The sequence below is a fragment of the Lissotriton vulgaris genome, unplaced genomic scaffold (genome assembly GCF_964263255.1).
Source record: "Lissotriton vulgaris unplaced genomic scaffold, aLisVul1.2 SCAFFOLD_1337, whole genome shotgun sequence".
NCBI classification, from domain to species: domain Eukaryota; kingdom Metazoa; phylum Chordata; class Amphibia; order Caudata; family Salamandridae; genus Lissotriton; species Lissotriton vulgaris.
In genome coordinates, this window is record NW_028254605.1 from 361,969 (window position 1) to 382,453 (window position 20,485).

General features: G+C 46.9%; 1 protein-coding gene across 1 annotated transcript in view; it reads left to right on the forward strand.

Annotated features, from left to right (window-relative positions):
- The window catches only part of LOC147659494 (ciliary microtubule inner protein 2A-like), a 215,877-nt gene that overhangs the window by 175,504 nt on the left and 19,888 nt on the right, over positions 1-20,485 (forward strand). Inside the window, exon 6 of the mRNA XM_086951702.1 lies at positions 1,600-1,717. Within this exon, the coding sequence (XP_086807828.1) occupies positions 1,600-1,717 (118 nt within the window). The remainder of the gene's footprint in view (positions 1-1,599; positions 1,718-20,485) is intronic.

A 20,485-nucleotide genomic window follows, 5' to 3' on the forward strand; every position in this document is an offset into this window, starting at 1 on the left:
TTGTAACAGCACGCGTTGTGACGGTACGCGTTGTACCGTCACCAATCCGCACGTTAGCACTGTTTAGCAGTGATAAAGTGCCCAGAATCCTAAGACCAGGAAAACGAAGTCCGCAAAAACAGGAGGTCTGAAGGCAAAACGTTAGGGGAAACATTCTAAGGGTGCCAGGTCTAACAGTTTGGGGGGTTTATTGTGTTGTATTTTCACTTTATTACTGTTTGAGTGCTGTATAAATACTTTACACATTGCCTCTAAGTTAAGCTTGACTGATTTGTGCCAAGCTACCCGAGGTGTAGGGTTAAGTACAGGTTTAATTAGTGATTTTTGTGGTTCGAAATGACAATGATTGTGATTATTATTTGAGCGGGGCTCTCACCCTTCTCAACTATTAATCACAATGTTCATTCATGCCATACTATGTGGTCTTCTGTTGCAACATATTTCTAGTGGCCATAACACAATGATACAGCTCTGTATAGTGGATGACGGCTATCATTATGATGATGAAACTCATATTTCACAGCCCACCCAGGCCCACCCACAAAGGGACCCATGAAATATGGAAAACATTTCATGGATTGCTTCAACATACAGTTTTTATTCCCCTCGATTTTGTTCAATAAAAGTGCATATTCCTGAATATTTACATAAAAGAACATATATGCAGCAGAAGGTACACTGTAAGCCAGCTCACACTTTGTGGCTCGGTCACAGTGTCTCTATTCTGGTGCTATAGGGCAATCCTCCAACCAAAGCGGCGTACACTGTATGCATGACCCCTACCATCACAGGCGCTCCACTCTCCTCTGAGGAAACGCAAAGGTAAGATCTTCTTCATTCCCAAGTGGCATATAAGCCAAAGAAGGAAAATCTCTTGGTCCTCTTCCTCAGTCTGCCCTTCTACCGAACCACATTTAAAAAATACAGACCTAATCAAGCCACATACACTCCCCCTGCTTCAATTAAACTCAATGTCCCCAAAGATAGCCTTGCCTTTATCTAAGATGGATGCACACCATGTAGTCTAAAAATTGATCTGCAGGAGAAAGCAATGCTAGGTACCTATTTGGAACATCTACTCCCCTGGCTTCTCAGTCAAACATATCTCTGTAGATCCTTGGGGCTTTCTTCCTTCAAGTAGCACTGAAAGCATGTGGTGTGTTCTGCACAACTCTTACAACAAACACAAAGGCAGTCAACCATGCAGATTGGGGCAATTGAAATCCATCTTACTATTCACACACACAAGTACACTGAAGCTGTACTATAACATGCTGCTCTGGACGTGTCACTCGTGGCAGGAATCTGCTGCCACTGCAGGGAAATCTGTTATAAGAGGAATTTCTTCATGTTGCTACAGTTCCTTGTTATAAATAAATGTCTAATTTAGTAAGCCTCCTTGCTGTACACTACTGGGTATTGGGAAATTGTGTTTGGTATTTTGTTAGTGGAAAGTAGATTTGGCACTAGACAACAGAGTTTTGAGCATTCAGAATTATCAGGGCTGCTATTGGCCTGTCAGTCACAACTGTTCATAATTATGTATTACTGGGGACCTTTTCATTCACAAATCAGTTATTGCATTGTTTTCTCTCTCAGCATCAGATAAGATCCCCTTTCGGAAGATCAGAAGACCACCCATTGCTAACTCATTGGCCTAAGGTTAAAATTTACCGCCCCGAAGGAATCATCCCTAGATATACAGGATTCGTTCCAGGTGAGTTTGGAAATAATGCCGCCATTACCTAAGCCTTCTGAGAATTGAACAAAACACCATATCAGGTGCAATGGCAGTTGTTTTAAAAATAGATGGTAAACATAAGGATGCAGTACCATGAAAACATCCTACCACTCCAAAGTATATTGCTTCATAGCAGCCTACACTCAAAGTGACCATACAGTCTCATTGTTCGTATTGCTATCTGTGGCACTCAAACCATCTTTGATTAAATTAGCACTGGTTTAAGTTTATGCTTCGGCAGCATTATAGCGCATAGTACAAGAAATGCTGCTTGTATATTGTAAATTGCTTTTATTACCCTTAAAAACATGGCAATACATTTCTCCCACCACAGATTCCACTATGCACAGTTAAAGGCTTGATTATTTAGGGTCGTTGTAATAAAGGTTGCTGCTAACAAATCAAGCCATCACCACCTCATCCTTTTCCTAATCACAGTTCTAACTATGGGCCAGATATGTGACACTGTTTTGAGTTTCCAAGCCATGCAACTAGTGGAGTCACAGGGTTTACCACCGCAAAATGGTGTGTGGTCATGTCCTAAACACATTTCTCAAGTGCGAAATGTCTTTTCAACTCAAAAAAAGGGGTTTTGTGAATCACTAACAATTGCAATTGGGAGGTGCCCTGAGAAGGGAGTCCCTGCCTAATTGTAATTCACAATGCTATGTAGCTAATGCAACCACAAGCCATTCAAAGGTAATCAACACTTCAAAGGGGGTGGTAACTTATTCACAAAGGAGAAGCTGTCTCATTATTTGAGTCCTAGGGTTCCAGGCCAGTGCTGAGGCAGCTTGAGAGTGTACGTTGGGATGGGAATGTCAAATGAACAAATGGTGATGGGAGGATCCTTGCAATAAGCCTTACCATTGGCAATCGCTCAGGCTAGCATTCCAACCCGTCGTTCTTTTGCTCAACATGCCACCTCGTATTAGACGCAGCTACTTTCGAATTACTCTTGACCCTATTCCAATAAAAACAGTCTAGCCCGAACTGCCAAGGCAGACCTTCTCTAAACTGGAACACAAGGAACCCAAGAACAGTTTCGCTCTGATTAAGGCTCTTCAATCGGATATAGCTTGGTTTCAATGACACAGTAAGCAAGGGACCCACGTCTGGACATACCATTGGCCACTTATGGCGGTATATCAAACACAGAAAAGGGTAGGAGGATGCTGCAATAAGTCTAACCATTGGCAATCACTAGGGGTATCATTCCAACCCATTGTTCTTTTTGCCCACAATGCCACCTCAGATTAAACGTAGCTATATGCAAATCAGTTTTGACCCTGCTCCAAAAGGAAAAGAGCACCCTAACCACCAATCCAGGCCCTTTCTGACCCAGAACACAAACAACCAAAGACAGGTTTTGTCCTGTTTGTGGCTCTTCAGTTGGTGTAGCTTGTATCCAATGGCACAGTGAGCAATGGAGCCACATCTAGACATGCCCGTGACGACTTAGGGCACTACATACAATACAGAAAAAGTGATGGGAGGATGTTTGCAATACGTTTAACCAATGGCAATCGCTCTGGGTAGAATTCCAATCTATTGTTCTTTGGTCCACCATGCCACCTCAGATTAGACACATCTATATGCAAATAACTCTTGGCCCTGCTCTAATAGGAACAGTCCACCCTAAACTGCAAAGACAAGATGTCTCTGAACTAGAACACAAGCAACACAAGACAAGTTTCGCCCTGATTGGGGCTCTTCAGTCGGTTGTAGTTTGGTTGAACTGGCACAGTGAGCAAAGGACCTCATGTCTGAGCATACCCGTGGTCATTTAGGGTGGTACCTCAAACACATAAAAGGTGATCGGCCATGCATGCATTGCCGATCCTACTAGGTCTTAGTGCCCCAGAGCCTATAAACTTTTTTCTGGCTAGGCTTTATGGCGAGTGTACCACTAAATTTGAAGTTAAATTGGGCATCCGGCAAGGCTGCGTCCTTGCTCCATTGCCTTTTACACTTTTTATTAATGCAGTGGACGCAGAGCTTAAACTTGTTAAGTCGGATGCTCCTCAGGTGGATGGCCATGATGTGCCAATTCTCCTTTATGCGGATGATGCCGTGCTCCTATCGAGAACTCCTATAGGATTACAGAGGTTAATAGATAAATTTGTTGCTTTTATTAAGGGTAGAACATTGCAGAGTAATAGGACCGAAACTTATTCTATGATTTGTGGCGTGAGGCCCGGGAAAACTAAATACTTTTTTGTAGAAGGACAGAAAATACAAACAGTAGATAAGTTCTGTTACTTAGGGATAACTTTTTCCGGTAACGGTAAATGGTCGCAGGAAATGATAAATGTAAGGTCCAAATTGGTAAAAAGTGTGCACCGGATTTTTAGGTTTGCTGCCAAAATCGGCGACTGTAGAATTAAAGATATGGTGCATATTTACCAGTCCAGATGTACCTTGATTGCACTTTACGGTGCCGGGGTATGGGGCCATTACCATCACGATGACTTGCAAAAAGAGGAAAATAAGTTTCTCAAAAAGTTGCTCTGTTTGCCCACTTCTGCATCCTCTGATCTTATACATAGCGAAGTGGGGATTAATTACCTGACAGATCTAATTGGGTTAAGACCATTTTTGTTATGGAGATCTATATGGTTGAAAGAAGAGACTACATTTAACAGAAACATTATTAAAAACTGTCTCTGATTAGACAATTGTTTTCAGATTCCTTGGCTCAACTATATAGCGCAAACCTTCAAAGACCTATGTAATATAAATATCCTGGAAAACCCCAATGGAGTAATAGAAATTCCTAAGACTGAACTGAAAAATATGTTTTTGCGGGAGAAAAATTGTGACCGTAAAAAAAGGAGTGAGCTTTTGACAACTTGCCAGTTCTATTACTCTCATTTAGAAACTAATGGGTTCCAGGCCTATCTGTGTCAGGTTACCAGGTCATCACATCGATTCGTTCTTACAAGAATGAGATTAGGCCTTGTCCACAATTTGGTAGCATTTCCTTGTGTTAAAAAGTATCCCACTACCCCGTGCCCATGCGATGGACATACTAACCAGAGCACTTTGCACTTTCTCCTTATTTGTGACTTATATTTGAACCTCCGTATTGCCTTCCTTAAATTCTTGTTTAAAAAATATTGCACTTTAACCCCTTAAGTGCTGCGTCGGGGCGTTGGCCGACGGCAGCACTACCTCCCCAGTGCTGCGCACGACCATTGGACGTCCATTCAGCACTAGTTCCAATGGACAGCGCAGCACTGGGGAGGGATGTTTACGAGCATCTATGAGGTTAAGTACAAATGCTGCTATGAGCCTGCTGTTTACCATGCAAGAGCCTGATATTTGTTTTTATACTGCAACTTATATTTTAAAATCAATTAATCTAAGGAAAAGTATGATGTTTTAAATGTGTCCTAATGTCAAGAATGTATTCCATTGATTTAATGATTTTTACAGATTTAATTATGTTTTAATGTGTGCTTTTGTGTTCGATTTTATCTCAACCGAATAAAGCTTATTGAACTGAACTGAACTGCATGCAATAAGTGTAACCACTGACAATCGTTCAGGGTAGCTATCCAACACATTGTTCTTTTGCGCACTGTTTGACTTGGCCCTTTTTGGATAAGGTTCTCTAAACTTTTTGCCTTCCCCCTAGACCTTTTTTCTGACATGGCCAACTTAGATGCTTTGGGCACTTTGCCAATGCTGATCAGTGTCAAAGTGCAAGTGCTCCTTGTATAAAGTGTTATGGTAATTGGTTGTTCCTAACTGGTATGTTTGCCTTACTAGTAAAGTCCCTAGTAAAGTGCACTATGTGTGCCAGGGCTGGTAATGCAACTACTACTAGTGGGCCTGCAGCACTAATTGTGCCACTCACACAAGTAGCCCTAAATAGAGAACTCAGGCCTGTCACTGCAATGCCTGCGTGCAGTTTGCTAACTGCCATTTTGTCCTGACAAGTGCAACCACTTGCCAGGCCTTACCCTTCCCTTTCCATGCACATCAGACACCCCTATGGTAGGTCCAGGGTACCCCCCCCCCCACACAGGCAGGGTGCAGTGTCTCTGAAAGGTAGGACATGTACTAAGGTGTGTACCATGTCCTAACAGTGAAATACTCTCCATTTCGTTGTTCACTGTTGAAAGGCCATCTTGCCCATATGACAGAATGGGGAGGCTGTGTAATGTTTCCAGCCTATCTTCCCATAGGCTTAAGATGGAGAGGTGAGGTTTAGTGTGCCTGCAATCACAATTTAATAACACATCTTTTTGTGAAGGTGGTTTTTGCATTGCGTGTTTAGAAACCCCACTTTTAGAAGTGGCTGTTTTTTTGTGTTTTAACAATTCTGTGTGTCTCTGCCTGGTTGTGGATTGACTGTCTAGATTTGAAAGTGGTAGGATCTGGGGAATGTCTTCACCCAGGGAAGGAGGTGAGATAGCAACAAGATGACCTGCATCTGGAGTGTAGAGGGGAGGAGTAGCCCCTGGAGGTGAAGATGCCTGGGTTGCTGCCATAAAACAATGGCTCCATCTCCTGCTGAGTGATTGAGGATCCAGACCCCCACTATCAAAGGAAGAAGGTGTCACTGACAGGGAGATACCCAGAACTGATTTGGACAGGGGTCAGTGTCCCCCTGAACACAAAGACTTCAAAGACATTTAGGGGTATAACTATGAGAGCTGAAACCCATGGACTTTGGACTGATCAAGACTGTAAAGGATTGAAACTACTTTGTAGTCAAGAGGAACCTCTGCCAAGGAAGAAACAGCTGTAGAGACTGAAGGAAAGGGCTAACCCTTTCTGTGTGCTCTGGGGCTGGCCTGCAGTTTGCTGATTTAACCAAGGAAAGGCAAAGGAACTTTGCTGTGTGCTGTGTCCCCCAGCTTGAAAGGATTATGCTGTGTGCTGTGTCCTGAAGTAACTTGTCCCCAAGGGCCCGAGGAGAGCTGGTAACCAGTTGTGGAAACTCGGGAACATAAAAATTTCCAGGTGTGTCTCAGCGACGCTGTGTGCGGGTACTTCGTGCAGACTGAGACCTTTGTGAGGATTGCCCCGTGATCGTGTGCACCCAGAGTCCATGTGAGTCTCAGCGACACTGTGTGCATGTGCTTCGTGCAGCCTGAGACCTTTCTGAGGATTGTTCTGTGATCGTTTGCACTCGGAGTCCAAGTGAGTCTCAGCGATGCTGTGTGCATGTGCTTCGTGCAGCTGGAGACCTTCGTGAGGATTGTCTTGTGATCGTGTGCATCTGAAGTCCAAGGGAGTCTCAGCAACACTGTGAGCATGTGCTTCGTGCAGCCTGAGACCTTCGTGGGGATTGCCCTGTGATCGTGCGCACCGGGAGCTCAAGTGAGTCTCAGTGAGGCTGTGTGTTTATGCTTCGTGCAGCCAGAGACCTGCGTGGGAACTTGCCCCATGACTGTGTGTCCCAGAGCAGTCGTGTTCTCTGTTTTGATCGACAGCGTGACCAGAAGCGCTGCGATGGTCATTGCCATCGACCCGGACCGGCATCCCCAGAGGAGCTGTGAGAATTCACCGCCGCCGGCCCGAGCCTGTCTGTGCCAAGGAGAGACCTCAAACCTTCACCGTTGGTAGTCCGAGTTCCACTGTCTTAAGATCAACAAAGATGCATTGGAGACCTAAGCTGCGAGGAGAGGAGAGTGAGATTATGCCTCCCAGGTAATGCTCAGCGAGCCTGCGTGTGTAGCTAGCTGGGGCAGAGTGCGGGCTACGAGAAAAACGCTCTCTGCCTTTCCCATCTTTGCAGTGTGAGCCTCCGCTCAAGTTGGTATCGCGGCCTGTACTTGCCGAAAAGTGGCAGTACCGGGGCCGGAGTGTGGAGCTGCACTTTGTTTTCCATCATACCCGTGTTTGGGGGCATATTTTGGTTGTAGCTGACCACGAGTCAATAAGAGTGGCATAGAGACCGTCCAGAGCACCGCGATCAGTGCCGGAGTACATTATTTTGGAATTATGAACTGCCTGATTGTTGCATTACGCATTGCATTATTTTTGAATTATGAACTGCCTGATTGTTGATTACGCATTACATTATTTTGGCATTATGAATTGCCTAATTGTTGCATTATGCATTGCATTCTTTTTTGCATTACGAACTGCCTGATTGTTGCATTATGCATTACATTATTTTGGCATTAGGTACTGCCTGATTGTTGCAATACGCAATGCATTATTTTTGCATTACAAACTGCCTGATTGTTGCATTATTTTTCCATTACAAACTGCCTGATTGTTGCATTACACATTGCATCATTTTTGCACTACGAACTGCCTGATTGTTGCATTATGAATTGCATATTTTGGGATTACGAACTGCCCGATTGTTGCATAATGAACTGCATTATTTTTACATTATGAAGTGCCTGATTCTTGCATCATGAACTGCATAGCATTGCATTAAGACTGCATTGGACCATCGAGAATTGCTTATTAATACCTTAGCTGCTTCGAACATTCCCCGCCAGTGAGGAACGTTCGAAAAATGGGTGGGGCTGCGTCGGCCAACGGTCGTTCGCAGCACCAGCTAGGTAGTGGACCCGTCAGCCTTGGATTTTTATTGTGTGGTCTCATCGTATATCTTTTGTATAAACTCGTGTGGAGTCCATTTGTGGTGTTAAACATTGGTTAATGAGAACATGATTGCAAATACTTTACACATTTGGAGATGAGTCTGGCTGCTCATGCCAAGCTACTGAGGGGATGAGCAGGGGCTATTTGAGAAGGTGTCCTTCCTTTCCCTGAATTAGAAGCAAGGGTCCCTATTTGGGCTATGGTACATACCTCAGCCAACTAGAGACCCCCAGTTCTAACAACCACCATCCCACCTCAGATTAGAAGCAGCTATATGTAATTGTAAATGTAATTTGTACTTGTAAAGCGCACTAATACCCCAACTGGGGTGTCCTGGTGGTGTAACGCATACACTGTGGAACCCTTCCTGGTTTTTCCCTGTGAAATGTCCACTTCAGGGCACCCTCAAGGTGAATCCAGGCACCTCAGCGCTGTTGGGGCCGCTGTGGAGATTAAGCAAGCTATTGCCCAGAGTTGCAGAGTGGGACCCATGATTAGAATAGGCACTGAGGCGAGAATTATCAGGTCTGAGGAAATTGAACCCAAGACCCGCCGAGGCGGGAATTGAACCCTGGTCCCGGGCCAGACCTCTGCATCAGGGTCTGCCGCTCTAACCATTGAGCCACACTTCTCCACTTGAGAAGCAGCCTTGACTCTGCTCCAATTGGAACAGTTCAGCTGAACTGCCAAACCAGGCCCAGAACACAAGCATTGAAACTACCCGGAGCTTAGAGGGTAAAGCTAGTCATAGGTCGCCCTCCACTCAAAAAGCAAACACCCCATCAATGACCTAGACTTTGTTGGCACTTATCAACTCTTGTAATTCTTTTTAGGTATACTGTATATTGCATCAATATTGATGCAATATACAGTATACCTAAAAAGAATTACAAGAGTTGATAAGTGCCAACAAAGTCTAGGTCATTAATGGGGTGTTTTCCAGAACACAAGCAACCAAATACCGGTTTTGCCCTCATGGGGGCTCTTTAGTCAGGTGTACCTTGGTCCCAGTGGTACGGTAAACAAGGGACCTATGTCTGGGCTTACTATTGACCCCTAGGGTGGCACATCAAACACAAAAAAGGTGATAAATGGATGCTTGCAATAATTCTAATCACTGGAAATTGCTTGGGGTAGCATTCCAACCCATTGTTCTTTTGCCCACCATGCCCCCACAGATTAGATTTAGCTGTATGCAAATCTGTCTGGAGTCTACTCCAATAGCAACCATCTAGCCAAAACTGCCAAGCCAAGGACCTCTCTGACCTGGAACACAAGAACAAAAGACCAATTTCACCCTGAGTGGTTTTCTTCAGTCAGATGTATCTCAGTGCCAGTGGCATGGTGACCAAGGGACCCAAGTCTGGGCATACCCGTGGCCGGTTAGTGTGGTACATCAAATACTGAAAATGTGATTGAAGAATGCTTCCAATAAGTCTAGTCACTGTAAATCACTTGGAATAGCTTTCCAACCCATTGTTCTTTCGCCCACCATCCTCAGATTTGATGCATCAATACACAAATCAGTCTTGGCCCTACTCCAACAGGAACAGTCCAAACACGAACTACCAAGCAAGGCCCACTCTGAACAGGACCTGGCTTGGCAGTTCTTTATGCTCCCCAAGCGATTGCCTCTGGTTAGACAAATTGCAAGCATTCACCCCATCATCTTTTGTGGCCTTAATGGGATGGCAATGTCTCCTGCACTAATCTAGTGTGTGTGCAGAGTTATACACCTGTCTCTTGACATGCGTGAGGTCCTGGGCTTGTCCTATGACCTGGAGGGGCGCACCAAGCCTCTCTCACAATATATCCTCTACCTCCACTCTGAATCACCTCAAACCTCATTCTACTACTCTCTCCAATGCACTACCCTATTTCTCACCCTATACCTCTCTCAATATATCCTCTACCACTACTCTCTCATTCATCCCAAAACCCATACCACTACTATGATGCCCAAAATAACCCTTTCTAGATTCTTCTCACCTCTTCCCCTTGTTGCATCTTCTCATATCTCATTTAATATTCAGATCCCACAAACAAGCCTTTCTAAACCCTTCCCTCTGACTCTTCCCCTCCACCTCCTCTTTACTCATCCCAAACCCCCTCCTACTGCTATGAACTCAAAAAAAAACCTTTCTAGCCCCTTCCCTCTTCTTTCCCTCCAATATTCCTTTTCAATCCAATAAATCCAAATAACACGTCCACCGCTCAAATTAATTTCATATTTCCCTATACTAATTCCCTTCTAATACTGTTTGGGTTCTGGAGTAGCGTGCTAAGAGCCAAAAAGCGTTTCAACACCTCATCAGGAGTAGCAAGCACTATATAAATAAAAAACCTTCAATCTTCTATCCATCCACTATCCTTTTACAATCCAAATAACAGACTAACACGTCCACTGCTAAAATTAAATTAATTTCATATCACCCTGCACTAATTCACCACTAATCCATTTTTGGTTCCGGAGTAACATTCTACTCGACAAAAAGCGCTTTGACACCTCATCAGGGGTAGCAAGCGCTATATAAATACACACCTTTCCTTCTTCTATCCCTCCACTGTCCTTCTCAATCCAAATAACATACTAACATAACCACCGCCCAAATTGATTTCTTATTTCACTATATTAGTTTACCACTAATCCTTTTGGGTTCCGGAGTAGCGTGCTACTCGCCGAAAAAGCGATTTGGCGCTTCATCAGGAGTTGTATGCGCTATATAAATACAATTACAATACAATACAATAAGGGTGAATGGAAAGGGGCGACCACTCGGTCCCCCCGAACGTATGGTAGGGGGCCCGGATCCCCCCGGGAAACCATTTTGGGCGGGGGCGTGTCTCGGCTGGTATGCCCGAAGCGGCGTAGCCGGGGCGCGCCTTTTCCCGCCCAAGAAGGGTTGTCCTAGACACCTACGCCGTTGGCCACGCCCCGTAGGCGTACCGGAGGAGGGTATACGCCCTCCCGAAGAGGAATAAAAGGAGCAACAATCCGAAGAAGCATCCTCTTGTTCCTGTGCTTGGAAGCTGCACCCTCTCGTTGCACGTGAGCCCTCGACGGAACAAGGAGCAATTTTGAGAACTTGTAATTTTTGTTCTTCTCTTTCAGCGTCTCCCACCTTTGGATCCAGGACCTCGTTGCGCAGCAAGGACCGAATATCCCACAACGATGCCTGGCAAGAGGCCCGGAAAGAAGGCAGGGACTGAACAGATGCTTCGCATGTTGATGAAGGATATGGCGAGCATGAAAAAACAGATGGCGGCAATGAATAATACGGGCAGACCGAAGAAGGTCATCGGGCCAGCATTGCCGGGAGTAGTCCCCGCGGGGAGAGGTAAAAGGGCTAGGAATAGGGCGGCAGGGGGGGAGGCCCCGGTTCCCGAGTCACCCCCGACGAGCCCGGTTAGTCCGATGGAGGCCCCGGTCCCGATGCCGGACGCGGGCCAACCGATCCCTGTTGTAGTTACGCCCACTAATGGGGAGGACATGCCTCCAGAATTGGCCGCCCAGTTAGCCGCATGGCTCGGCAAAAGTATCGAGGGTACGACGGCGCCAGGAGACACGGCCGAGGAGGCCAGGCTACTAATGAAGCAGTTGCGGCAATTGCGAGATGCCGCAAAGGCGAATCTCCCTCTTGTCCCCTCACAGGTTCCTCCAGAACGACCGGCGTCTGGCATTGGAAAAACAGCAGGACCAGCGGTGGATTCGGGTAAGCAGCCATTGCCAATGGCAGGGGAAGGGGTGTTGCCTTCAAGAAGGGAAAAAGTGGTCCAACATATTCCGCTGGCCACGAAGGAATTGATTTGGGCTGATAAGTATGTGAATATGTTTTCTCTCCTGACTGATCATCACGAGGTGGAGTATGTTAAATCTCAGAAGGATTTATGGCACCCGAGTGTGTGGCGTGCGAAAATGGCGGGTTTCAGGGTTGATGAGACAATCTCAAATTGGGCCAGGGCATTTGCAATGTTTACTGCAGTCATGGGGGAACGTAGGCCCGAGGTTTTGTCGGAATTAGCCTGTTATCAGACACGTATAATGGAGTTCTATGACACGTATGAGGGTGATGTATGGATGGGTTATGATAGTAAGTTTCATAAGGCCAAGGAGCACGATTCATCTCTGACGTGGGATTGTCTCGACTCCATATCTTGGCAGAAGCAGCTCATGCCGGGCGCGACGAAGTCATCTTCGCTTGGCGGGAATGGGTCAGCGCCCTCCCGCCATCAATCGGCGGCGCCCTTTCGGACAGGCCCCGCAGTTGACCACCAACCGAGGAACGGTGGGAATTGGGGTAGAGAAGGGGTTTGTTGGAACTTTAATAGAGGCAAGTGCACGAGGCCACAAGGGACATGTAAGTTCAGGCATGAGTGTGCGGGGTGCGGACACTCTTCACACCCCGAGACTTCGTGTAGAGCCAAAAATGGTGACACAGGGGGTAAGGGAGGGGCCAAACAGGTCTAATGTCGACCACGGGGCTTCGCTACCTACCCCCGTAGATATCATGGCAATGATCCCCTGGCTAAATGAATACCCTGATCATGTCTCCGCCGGGGTGTTGCGGGACGGTTTCTCGTATGGTTTCCACATCCCGGTGGGGGATTTTCGGGGGGAAGCACTGTGTAAAAACCAACTGTCGGTCCAGCAGAATACGGCCGTGGTGGAAACTAAGATTGCAAAGGAGGTTGCCCGTGGCCGGGTGGCCGGCCCATATAGGCAACCGCCAGTTGCTAATTTTGTATGTTCACCGTTGGGAGTAGTCCCCAAGAAGGACCCGGGTGAGTTTAGGTTAATTCACAACTTGTCGGCTCCTAGGGGTCTATCGGTGAACGATGCGATTGACCCAGGAGTTTGTTTGGTGCGGTACGCATCCTTTGATGAGGCCGTCGGCATGTTGAATCGCCTGGGGCCCGGAGCGCTGATGGCTAAATCAGATATTGAATCAGCGTTCCGGTTGCTCCCGGTACACCCTCAGGATCAGCGTCTGTTAGGTTTTATGTTCCAAGGACGCAACTATATGGATAGGTGTATGCCAATGGGTTGCTCCATCTCTTGTGCGTATTTTGAGAAATTCAGTTGTTTTCTGCAATGGGCGTTTACCAGAGCTACGGGCTATACACAGGTTATGCATTACCTAGATGATTTTTTGTTCTTGGGGCCAGACGGTGACACGGAATGTGCACAGGCTTTGTTGGAATTTTGCAATCTCATGAAAAGGTTCGGCGTGCCATTGGCACCAGGGAAAACGGTGGGACCATCTACCTCACTCGAGTTTCTTGGAATTGAGCTCGATTCAGTGGAGGGATGCTTCCGTTTGCCCAGGGACAAAGTAATGAAATTCAGGGCTTCTCTGGAATTGTGCATTAGCAAAGAAAAAATGACTCTCCATCAGTTGCAACAAGCAGTGGGCCAGCTTAACTTTGCCCTTAGAGTAATACCAATGGCCCGCCCTTTTTCCCGCTCTATTGCCCAAGCCATGGTCGGTCTCAAAGAAGGACACCATCGCACGAGACTGTCTGCAGAGGTTCGCCAGGATATGCGCATATGGTTGGCATTTCTGGCGGATTTCAACGGTCGAGTGGTGTGGAGCAAGCCACCAGCATCCTCGGACGAGCTGGGTTTGTGGACCGATTCGGCGGGGAGCGTTGGATTTGGCGCCATTTTTGGTAATCGATGGTCGGCGCAAACATGGCCGGCGTGGTGGCACACCAGTGGGCTCAAAGGTAACATTGGGTTTCTTGAATTGTTCCCCATTTTGGTGGCTTTGAAGGCATGGACGGATGAGTTTCGTGATCGCTCGGTGGTGTTTTAGTCCGACAACATGACCGTAGTTGAATGCATAAATAACCAGGCAGCACGCTGGAAGTGGATATTGAGATTATTGAAGGAAATTGTACTACTTTGCATGAGACTGAACGTGCAGTTTAGGGCGAGGCACGTGCCGGGTGTGTTGAATCATGCGGCTGATGCGCTCTCTCGTTCCCACATGCAGGCCTTCAGGGGTTATCTACCCTCCGCGGACATAGTGGCGGCACCATTCCCCGAAGCTCTCTGGTTGCTCGGTGCCCCGGGTTACAGGACCTCGTGGGAGCAAGCCTAGCCCCCAGGACAAGGAAAGCGTACTAAGGAGCGTTTCGTTCCTATTGTGCATTTTTGGGTCCAGCAGGAGGGGATAACTGGGGTCAGGAGGAGTATGTCCTGAAGTTTTTAGTAGCACTCCATAAGGCGGGCCGATCAGCAGCGACGGCTAATACGCACCGGGCCGCCATTGCATTCATGGCGCAGGCGCATGGCATCAAGGACCCCACATCGTCCTTTTTAGTAAAAAAGGCACTGCGTGGGTGGCAACGCCTCGAGGGTCATAGAGTAGACAAAAGGCGCCCTATTGGGTTACAAATGTTGTCCCTGTTGATGTCGGTACTCCCCGCGATATGTTCCTCCCAGTCCGAGGCAGTGCTATTTCGGTCCGCTTTCGCATTAGCATTCCATGGGGCTATGCGGGTGAGCGAGCTGGTAGCAAAAAATAAGAAGGATATGGGGGGAGGTCTGTGTCGAGAACACATCCTGATCAAGGGTGATTCAATGGTGATCACGATAGCCAGGTCTAAAACCGATCAGGGTGCGATGGGGGACAGTATTGTTGTTCAGCGCATGCGAGGGTCCCCCATGTGCCCAGTACAATGCGTTGAGGAATATTTAGCGCAAAGGGCGGTAGCATGGGGGGGAAGCTTGCTGAGACACACTGACGCCACCCCACTGACAAGGTTTCAGTTTCAGCGGGTGTTAACTATGGCAATCGCGGCAGCGGGTTTGGACCCGGGCGATTTTGGGACCCATTCCTTTAGGATAGGGGCTGCTACAGAAGCTACAGCCAGGGGTCAGAGTGTGGAAATGGTGAAACAATTGGGACGATGGTCCTCGAACTGTTATAAAAGGTATGTGCGGTTGCACATGTTGTGAAGCCAATGTCATGCACTCACGCTTCTTGTTTTTGTTTGGTTTACAGTTTCGCGAGCATGCGATGCGGGGCGGACTGTGCAGTCGACCCGACACCTGGGGATCAGCGGTCAAAGACCAACGGCTGAGGAGAGAGTGGTGTGGGTCGTGGGCCACTCATACGTGAGGCGTGCCGGGGACGTATTCAAAGCAGGTGACATGATTCACGCAGCTGGGGAATACGGGTACAGGGTGACCTTCCACGGAAGGGGCGGGCTCTGTATTGACCAGTTTCAATGTTTTGTGGAGGGACTGTTAGGGCGGACAAGGTCACCGCCGTCTATAATCATAGTACACCTGGGAGGCAATGATTTGGTGACGCTCGGTCGGCGGGTACTCCTCGAGCAGGTTCTATCCACTGTTAGCTGATTGGCGAGAAGGATCCTGGGGTGCACGATAGCATGGTCGCACATTATTCCCAGAAAGGTGTAGCGGGGGCCCTCTCTGTGTCAGCTTTGCATCATTCAGTAAAGAAAGTCAATAACAAGCTTGGTAGGTTGTTTCGTTCGGAACAGTTGCACAGTATTCCGCATGGATGTATTCGGGGGGATCACATGTATCTCGAAGATGGGGTCCATTTGTCCCGGGAGGGGAATGTCTTACTCGTAGGAGACTTCATAGCATGGTTAAGGGGTTTGTAAAGCATGACCTTTAGTAGGAGTTTGTGGGGGGGCCGGATAGCCGGTCAACTATCCGGCCTGTGGCGGTAAGGTCATGATCGGTGAGCAGTAATTTCAAGGTCCCTAGAGGAGGGGCGCCACCCATTATGGATGGGAGCGCCCGGGGGGAGGCGGCCATTGGCCCCTCACACGGGGAGGCGGCACCCACTAAGTATGGGGTCGCCGAAGGGAAGGCGGTCATAGGCCCCTCCCAGGGGAGGAGGCGGCTCGATGCCCCTCCTAGGAATTTCCCGGGGCCAGGATATCTGCGACGGCGGATGTGATGAACAGTGTGGGGTGGGAGGGGGGTCCACGCTACCTTCTAGACACCTCACACGAGTCCTCGGACGACCACTAAGATGGCGTCGAGTTAAATAAAGGGCCCCCGCTAAGACAAGGGAAATTGGAAGTTGACACAGAGGTACAGTCCTCTGTGCGCCCGCCCCTCACACCGTGAGGGGGCAGTTCTGGTAGTAGGGATCTGACACCGGTTAAGACCTTGCCATTGGCCCGTAATGTTAGGATGTACAATTTTTATTTAGAAAGTATGCATTTGCAGGATGTTTAGACTCGGCTAGGAGAACCTTTGTATTAGAGATTTGTTAAGGTTAGCCAATAAACGTGTCTGCATCGGAATGTTATAAATGAAAAATTGTACATGATATGAAACGTTTATTTTAATGTTTTAATTTTGTTTCATATTTTAATAAATACGGCCGGGAGGGTAACTCCCTCCCGCCTTCCAAAAGTTCAGAACTGCGTCCGTCTTCCCATCCTTGGGGATTGTGTTGGGAGGGGGTGACAGTCATCCCGGCCATATGGAAAGGGGCGACCACTAGGTCCCCCCGAACGTATGGTAGGGGGCCCGGATCCCCCCGGGAAACCATTTTGGGCGGGGGGCGTGTCTCGGCTGGTATGCCCGAAGCGGCGTAGCCGGGGCGCGCCTTTTCCCGCCCAAGAAGGGTTGTCCTAGACACCTACGCCGTTGGCCACGCCCCGTAGGCGTACCGGAGAAGGGTACACGCCCTCCCGAAGAGGAATAAAAGGAGCAACAATCCGAAGAAGCATCCTCTTGTTCCTGTGCTTGGAAGCTGCACCCTCTCGTTGCACGTAAGCCCTCGACGGAACAAGGAGCAATTTTGACCCACCCACCAGCCCCTTATGGCAACGTTAGTAGTGCAATAAAAAATTGATTTGCTTTGATAGTATCCTTTTTGGTTGTAGTGGTTATTAAAGATGTTGCTGTTTTATTGCAATAAAGTGATTTGCTTCATAACATTTTCTCCCCCAGTGCAGCGGAGTATCATAGTCTAATTGAGAAATGTGTTGAAAAAATATTAGAATGTTAAGTTATTCGCTTTTCTTCAATAGGTTCATAAAACGTCGTATTTATTTTGGTCGGGCGGTAAGGTCATGATCGGTGAGCAGTAATTTCAAGGTCCCTAGAGGAGGGGCGCCACCCATTATGGATGGGAGCGCCCGGGGGGAGGCGGCCATTGGCCCCTCACACGGGGAGGCGGCACCCACTAAGTATGGGGTCGCCGAAGCGAAGGCGGTCATAGGCCCCTCCCAGGGGAGGAGGCGGCTCGATGCCCCTCCTAGGAATTTCCCGGGGCCAGGATATCCGCGACGGCGGATGTGATGAACAGTGTGGGGTGGGAGGGGGGTCCACGCTACCTTCTAGACACCTCACACGAGTCCTCGGACGACCACTAAGATGGCGTCGAGTTAAATAAAGGGCCCCCGCTAAGACAAGGGAAATTGGAAGTTGGCACAGAGGTACAGTCCTCTGTGCGCCCGCCCCTCACACTGTGAGGGGGGAGTTCTGGTAGTAGGGATCTGACACCGGTTAAGACCTTGCCGTTGGCCCGTAATGTTAGGATGTACAATTTTTATTTAGAAAGTATGCATTTGCAGGATGTTTAGACTCGGCTAGGAGAACCTTTGTATTAGAGATTTGTTAAGGTTAGCCAATAAACGTGTCTGCATCGGAATGTTATAAATGAAAAATTGTACATGATATGAAACGTTTATTTTAATGTTTTAATTTTGTTTCATATTTAATAAATACGGCCGGGAGGGTAACTCCCTCCCGCCTTCCAAAAGTTCAGAACTGCGTCCGTCTTCCCATCCTTGGGGATTGTGTTGGGAGGGGGTGACAGGCATCCCGGGATGGCCATATGAATATTAGTCGCTTTAAACCGAATTCATACTCCCATGGTGCCATAAGGAACTTCGGCCACTAGGTGGCACTGCTGCATTGTTACTAGCTTTGGCTGAACGTGAATGATCGATTCTATTTATTTGCTAATATCAATCAATTGAGTATTGTCCTATCTATATTTTTCAGCAAGTTAGCATTAAGCGGTTCGGTTTCTTCTTTTATTTTATTTTGATGAGCTTTTTGTTCGATGTTTATCTGTCGTATAACTTGTTTTCAATATTTTTTAAGTAGATGCGGTTCTGCTCCATCGATAGGTAGCAGTCTAATGTGTACAGATTAAAACCTACTTTATAGATAGCAGCTGTAGCAACAAACCTGCATAACTAACTTTTTACCCACTCTGCATGAAACAACCATTGGCATAGCCAGTAGGTCTGGCCTTTAGGACCTTATATGTGTTTAGCAAGAGCGATTGGCTTTGCCAATGTGTTTAAGCTATGTTTTAGAGCATTGTGGTCTGTTCAAGTGTTATGGCCTGGCAAATAATACATGATGATCGAAACCTCTCCCTTAAACAAGGGAAGGGAAAGAGATAGTGACTGGACCTGGCTGCCCCCAAGCGATTAGTTTCTGATATGATAATGACATTTGTTGGTAATCATCTTCTAACAAGTAAAAAACGTTCATTGATGGGTCATCATATAAGGGCAAGGTAGGAAGTTCTAAATCCACTGCATGGTGATGTGAAGGAGGTGACAGTAGAGATTTTGAATTATTCTTTGCAGCATTATGAGCAGAGGTTGTGGTAAAATGAAGGAGATGCCCAAAATATTGGGTGCCCTACCTGGCCCAAATAGAAGTGATAACCTCTGTGGCCCAACATGGTAAGGTCACTTATTTTTATGACATGGAACATCAGTTGCCTTGGCAATAACATTAAAAGGCGAATAGTACAGAGGATGATATCTGCAAAAGGCAACATAATATACCTCCAGCAAGCCTGTCTTCTGGGAGGCCAGTCCCAATTTATTTGGCAATGGAGATATGAGATGCCCAACACTGGAGTCTCCAGAGGGTTTGTCATACCAATCAAGAAGTCAGTCACTTTTCAATGAGGGCTGCCTTGTGAGACTAAAACATATTTGTAGATCTACCCAGAATATTCAAAGCAGTACATGAATTAGGAAAAGTCAATGCTGTGTCCAATGTAGGTCTGGGCCGATGGAGGTTAGGGGGACTGTCCATTCCCACCAGGATCGAACATTTCAAGTACTTGGAGATCTCAGTATCACTGGATGACCAATCATTCCTCAGGGAAAACTTGGATACTGTATGTGGAATCTGGAGATGAATACCTCATACTGGAATAAAACGGTCCTAGTTGTTGGAGAGGGCAGCCCTGTGCAAGATGATAGTTATGTAGAAAAGGTGGTCCTAGATATAAGTCTTAGACGCGGCTAGTGATGTAGATGTTATTACTTCATAATCAACAAAGGATCAGAATGAATCTGAATATACAACCACATGGAGATGTAATGCAAGCTTAAATCAATTCAAAAAATGCAATACATGCAAGTAACCCAACACAGCCAATAAATTCAACAAATGCGACTGCAGTTTATTTACAAATTTATAAAATTCAGCAAAGGGAAAAATTGAAAGGAAAGGAAGTTGGTGCTCAAGTGAAGGAAAGTAAAGGGATAGATTTAAGGGTGATTGAGTGCAACAGAAGGATTATTTATACATTGCACACGTAAAGCCTACCCATTTACAATCTATATACAATTTTATATACAGGGGGACAGGGAAGGGCCGGTGTAGGCTAGGAAGAATTAATGGGGGGGGAATCGTCGACGTTTCGACCCTGGCGCAATATGGGGGAAGTCACGACCTCTGCTGCGGGTCTTCTTCAGGACGGTAATGGGGGCAAGGGACAGGGAAGCACCTGTAATAATAAATATGAATATTTTACAATTTTTAAGGGGAGGTCAAGTCTAAAATGATAAAGGTTGTGTTGGGTACATTACCAAATAAAATTAGAACGGTGTCACGATTCCAGGTCAGTTGGGCGGTACACCTATCAAAGGCAAAGACAAACCGGAAAAACTGTTAGCCCATCCCCAAAGGCACAGTCCTCCCAGGATTGTCAAGGTAGAGGTGAAAGGCAAAGTTAAAACTCACCTCTGAATAGTAAATTCAGCTCAGGATTGGGGTTCAGTCAAGAGACAATATGTCCTCAATGGGCACTCGAATTCATTCGTGCTGCGTAAGGAAAATTGAGCCAATCAAACCCATGGTACGGTTAACCTCACGGTTTGTAAGTGTCATATATTAGAGAAAAAAAA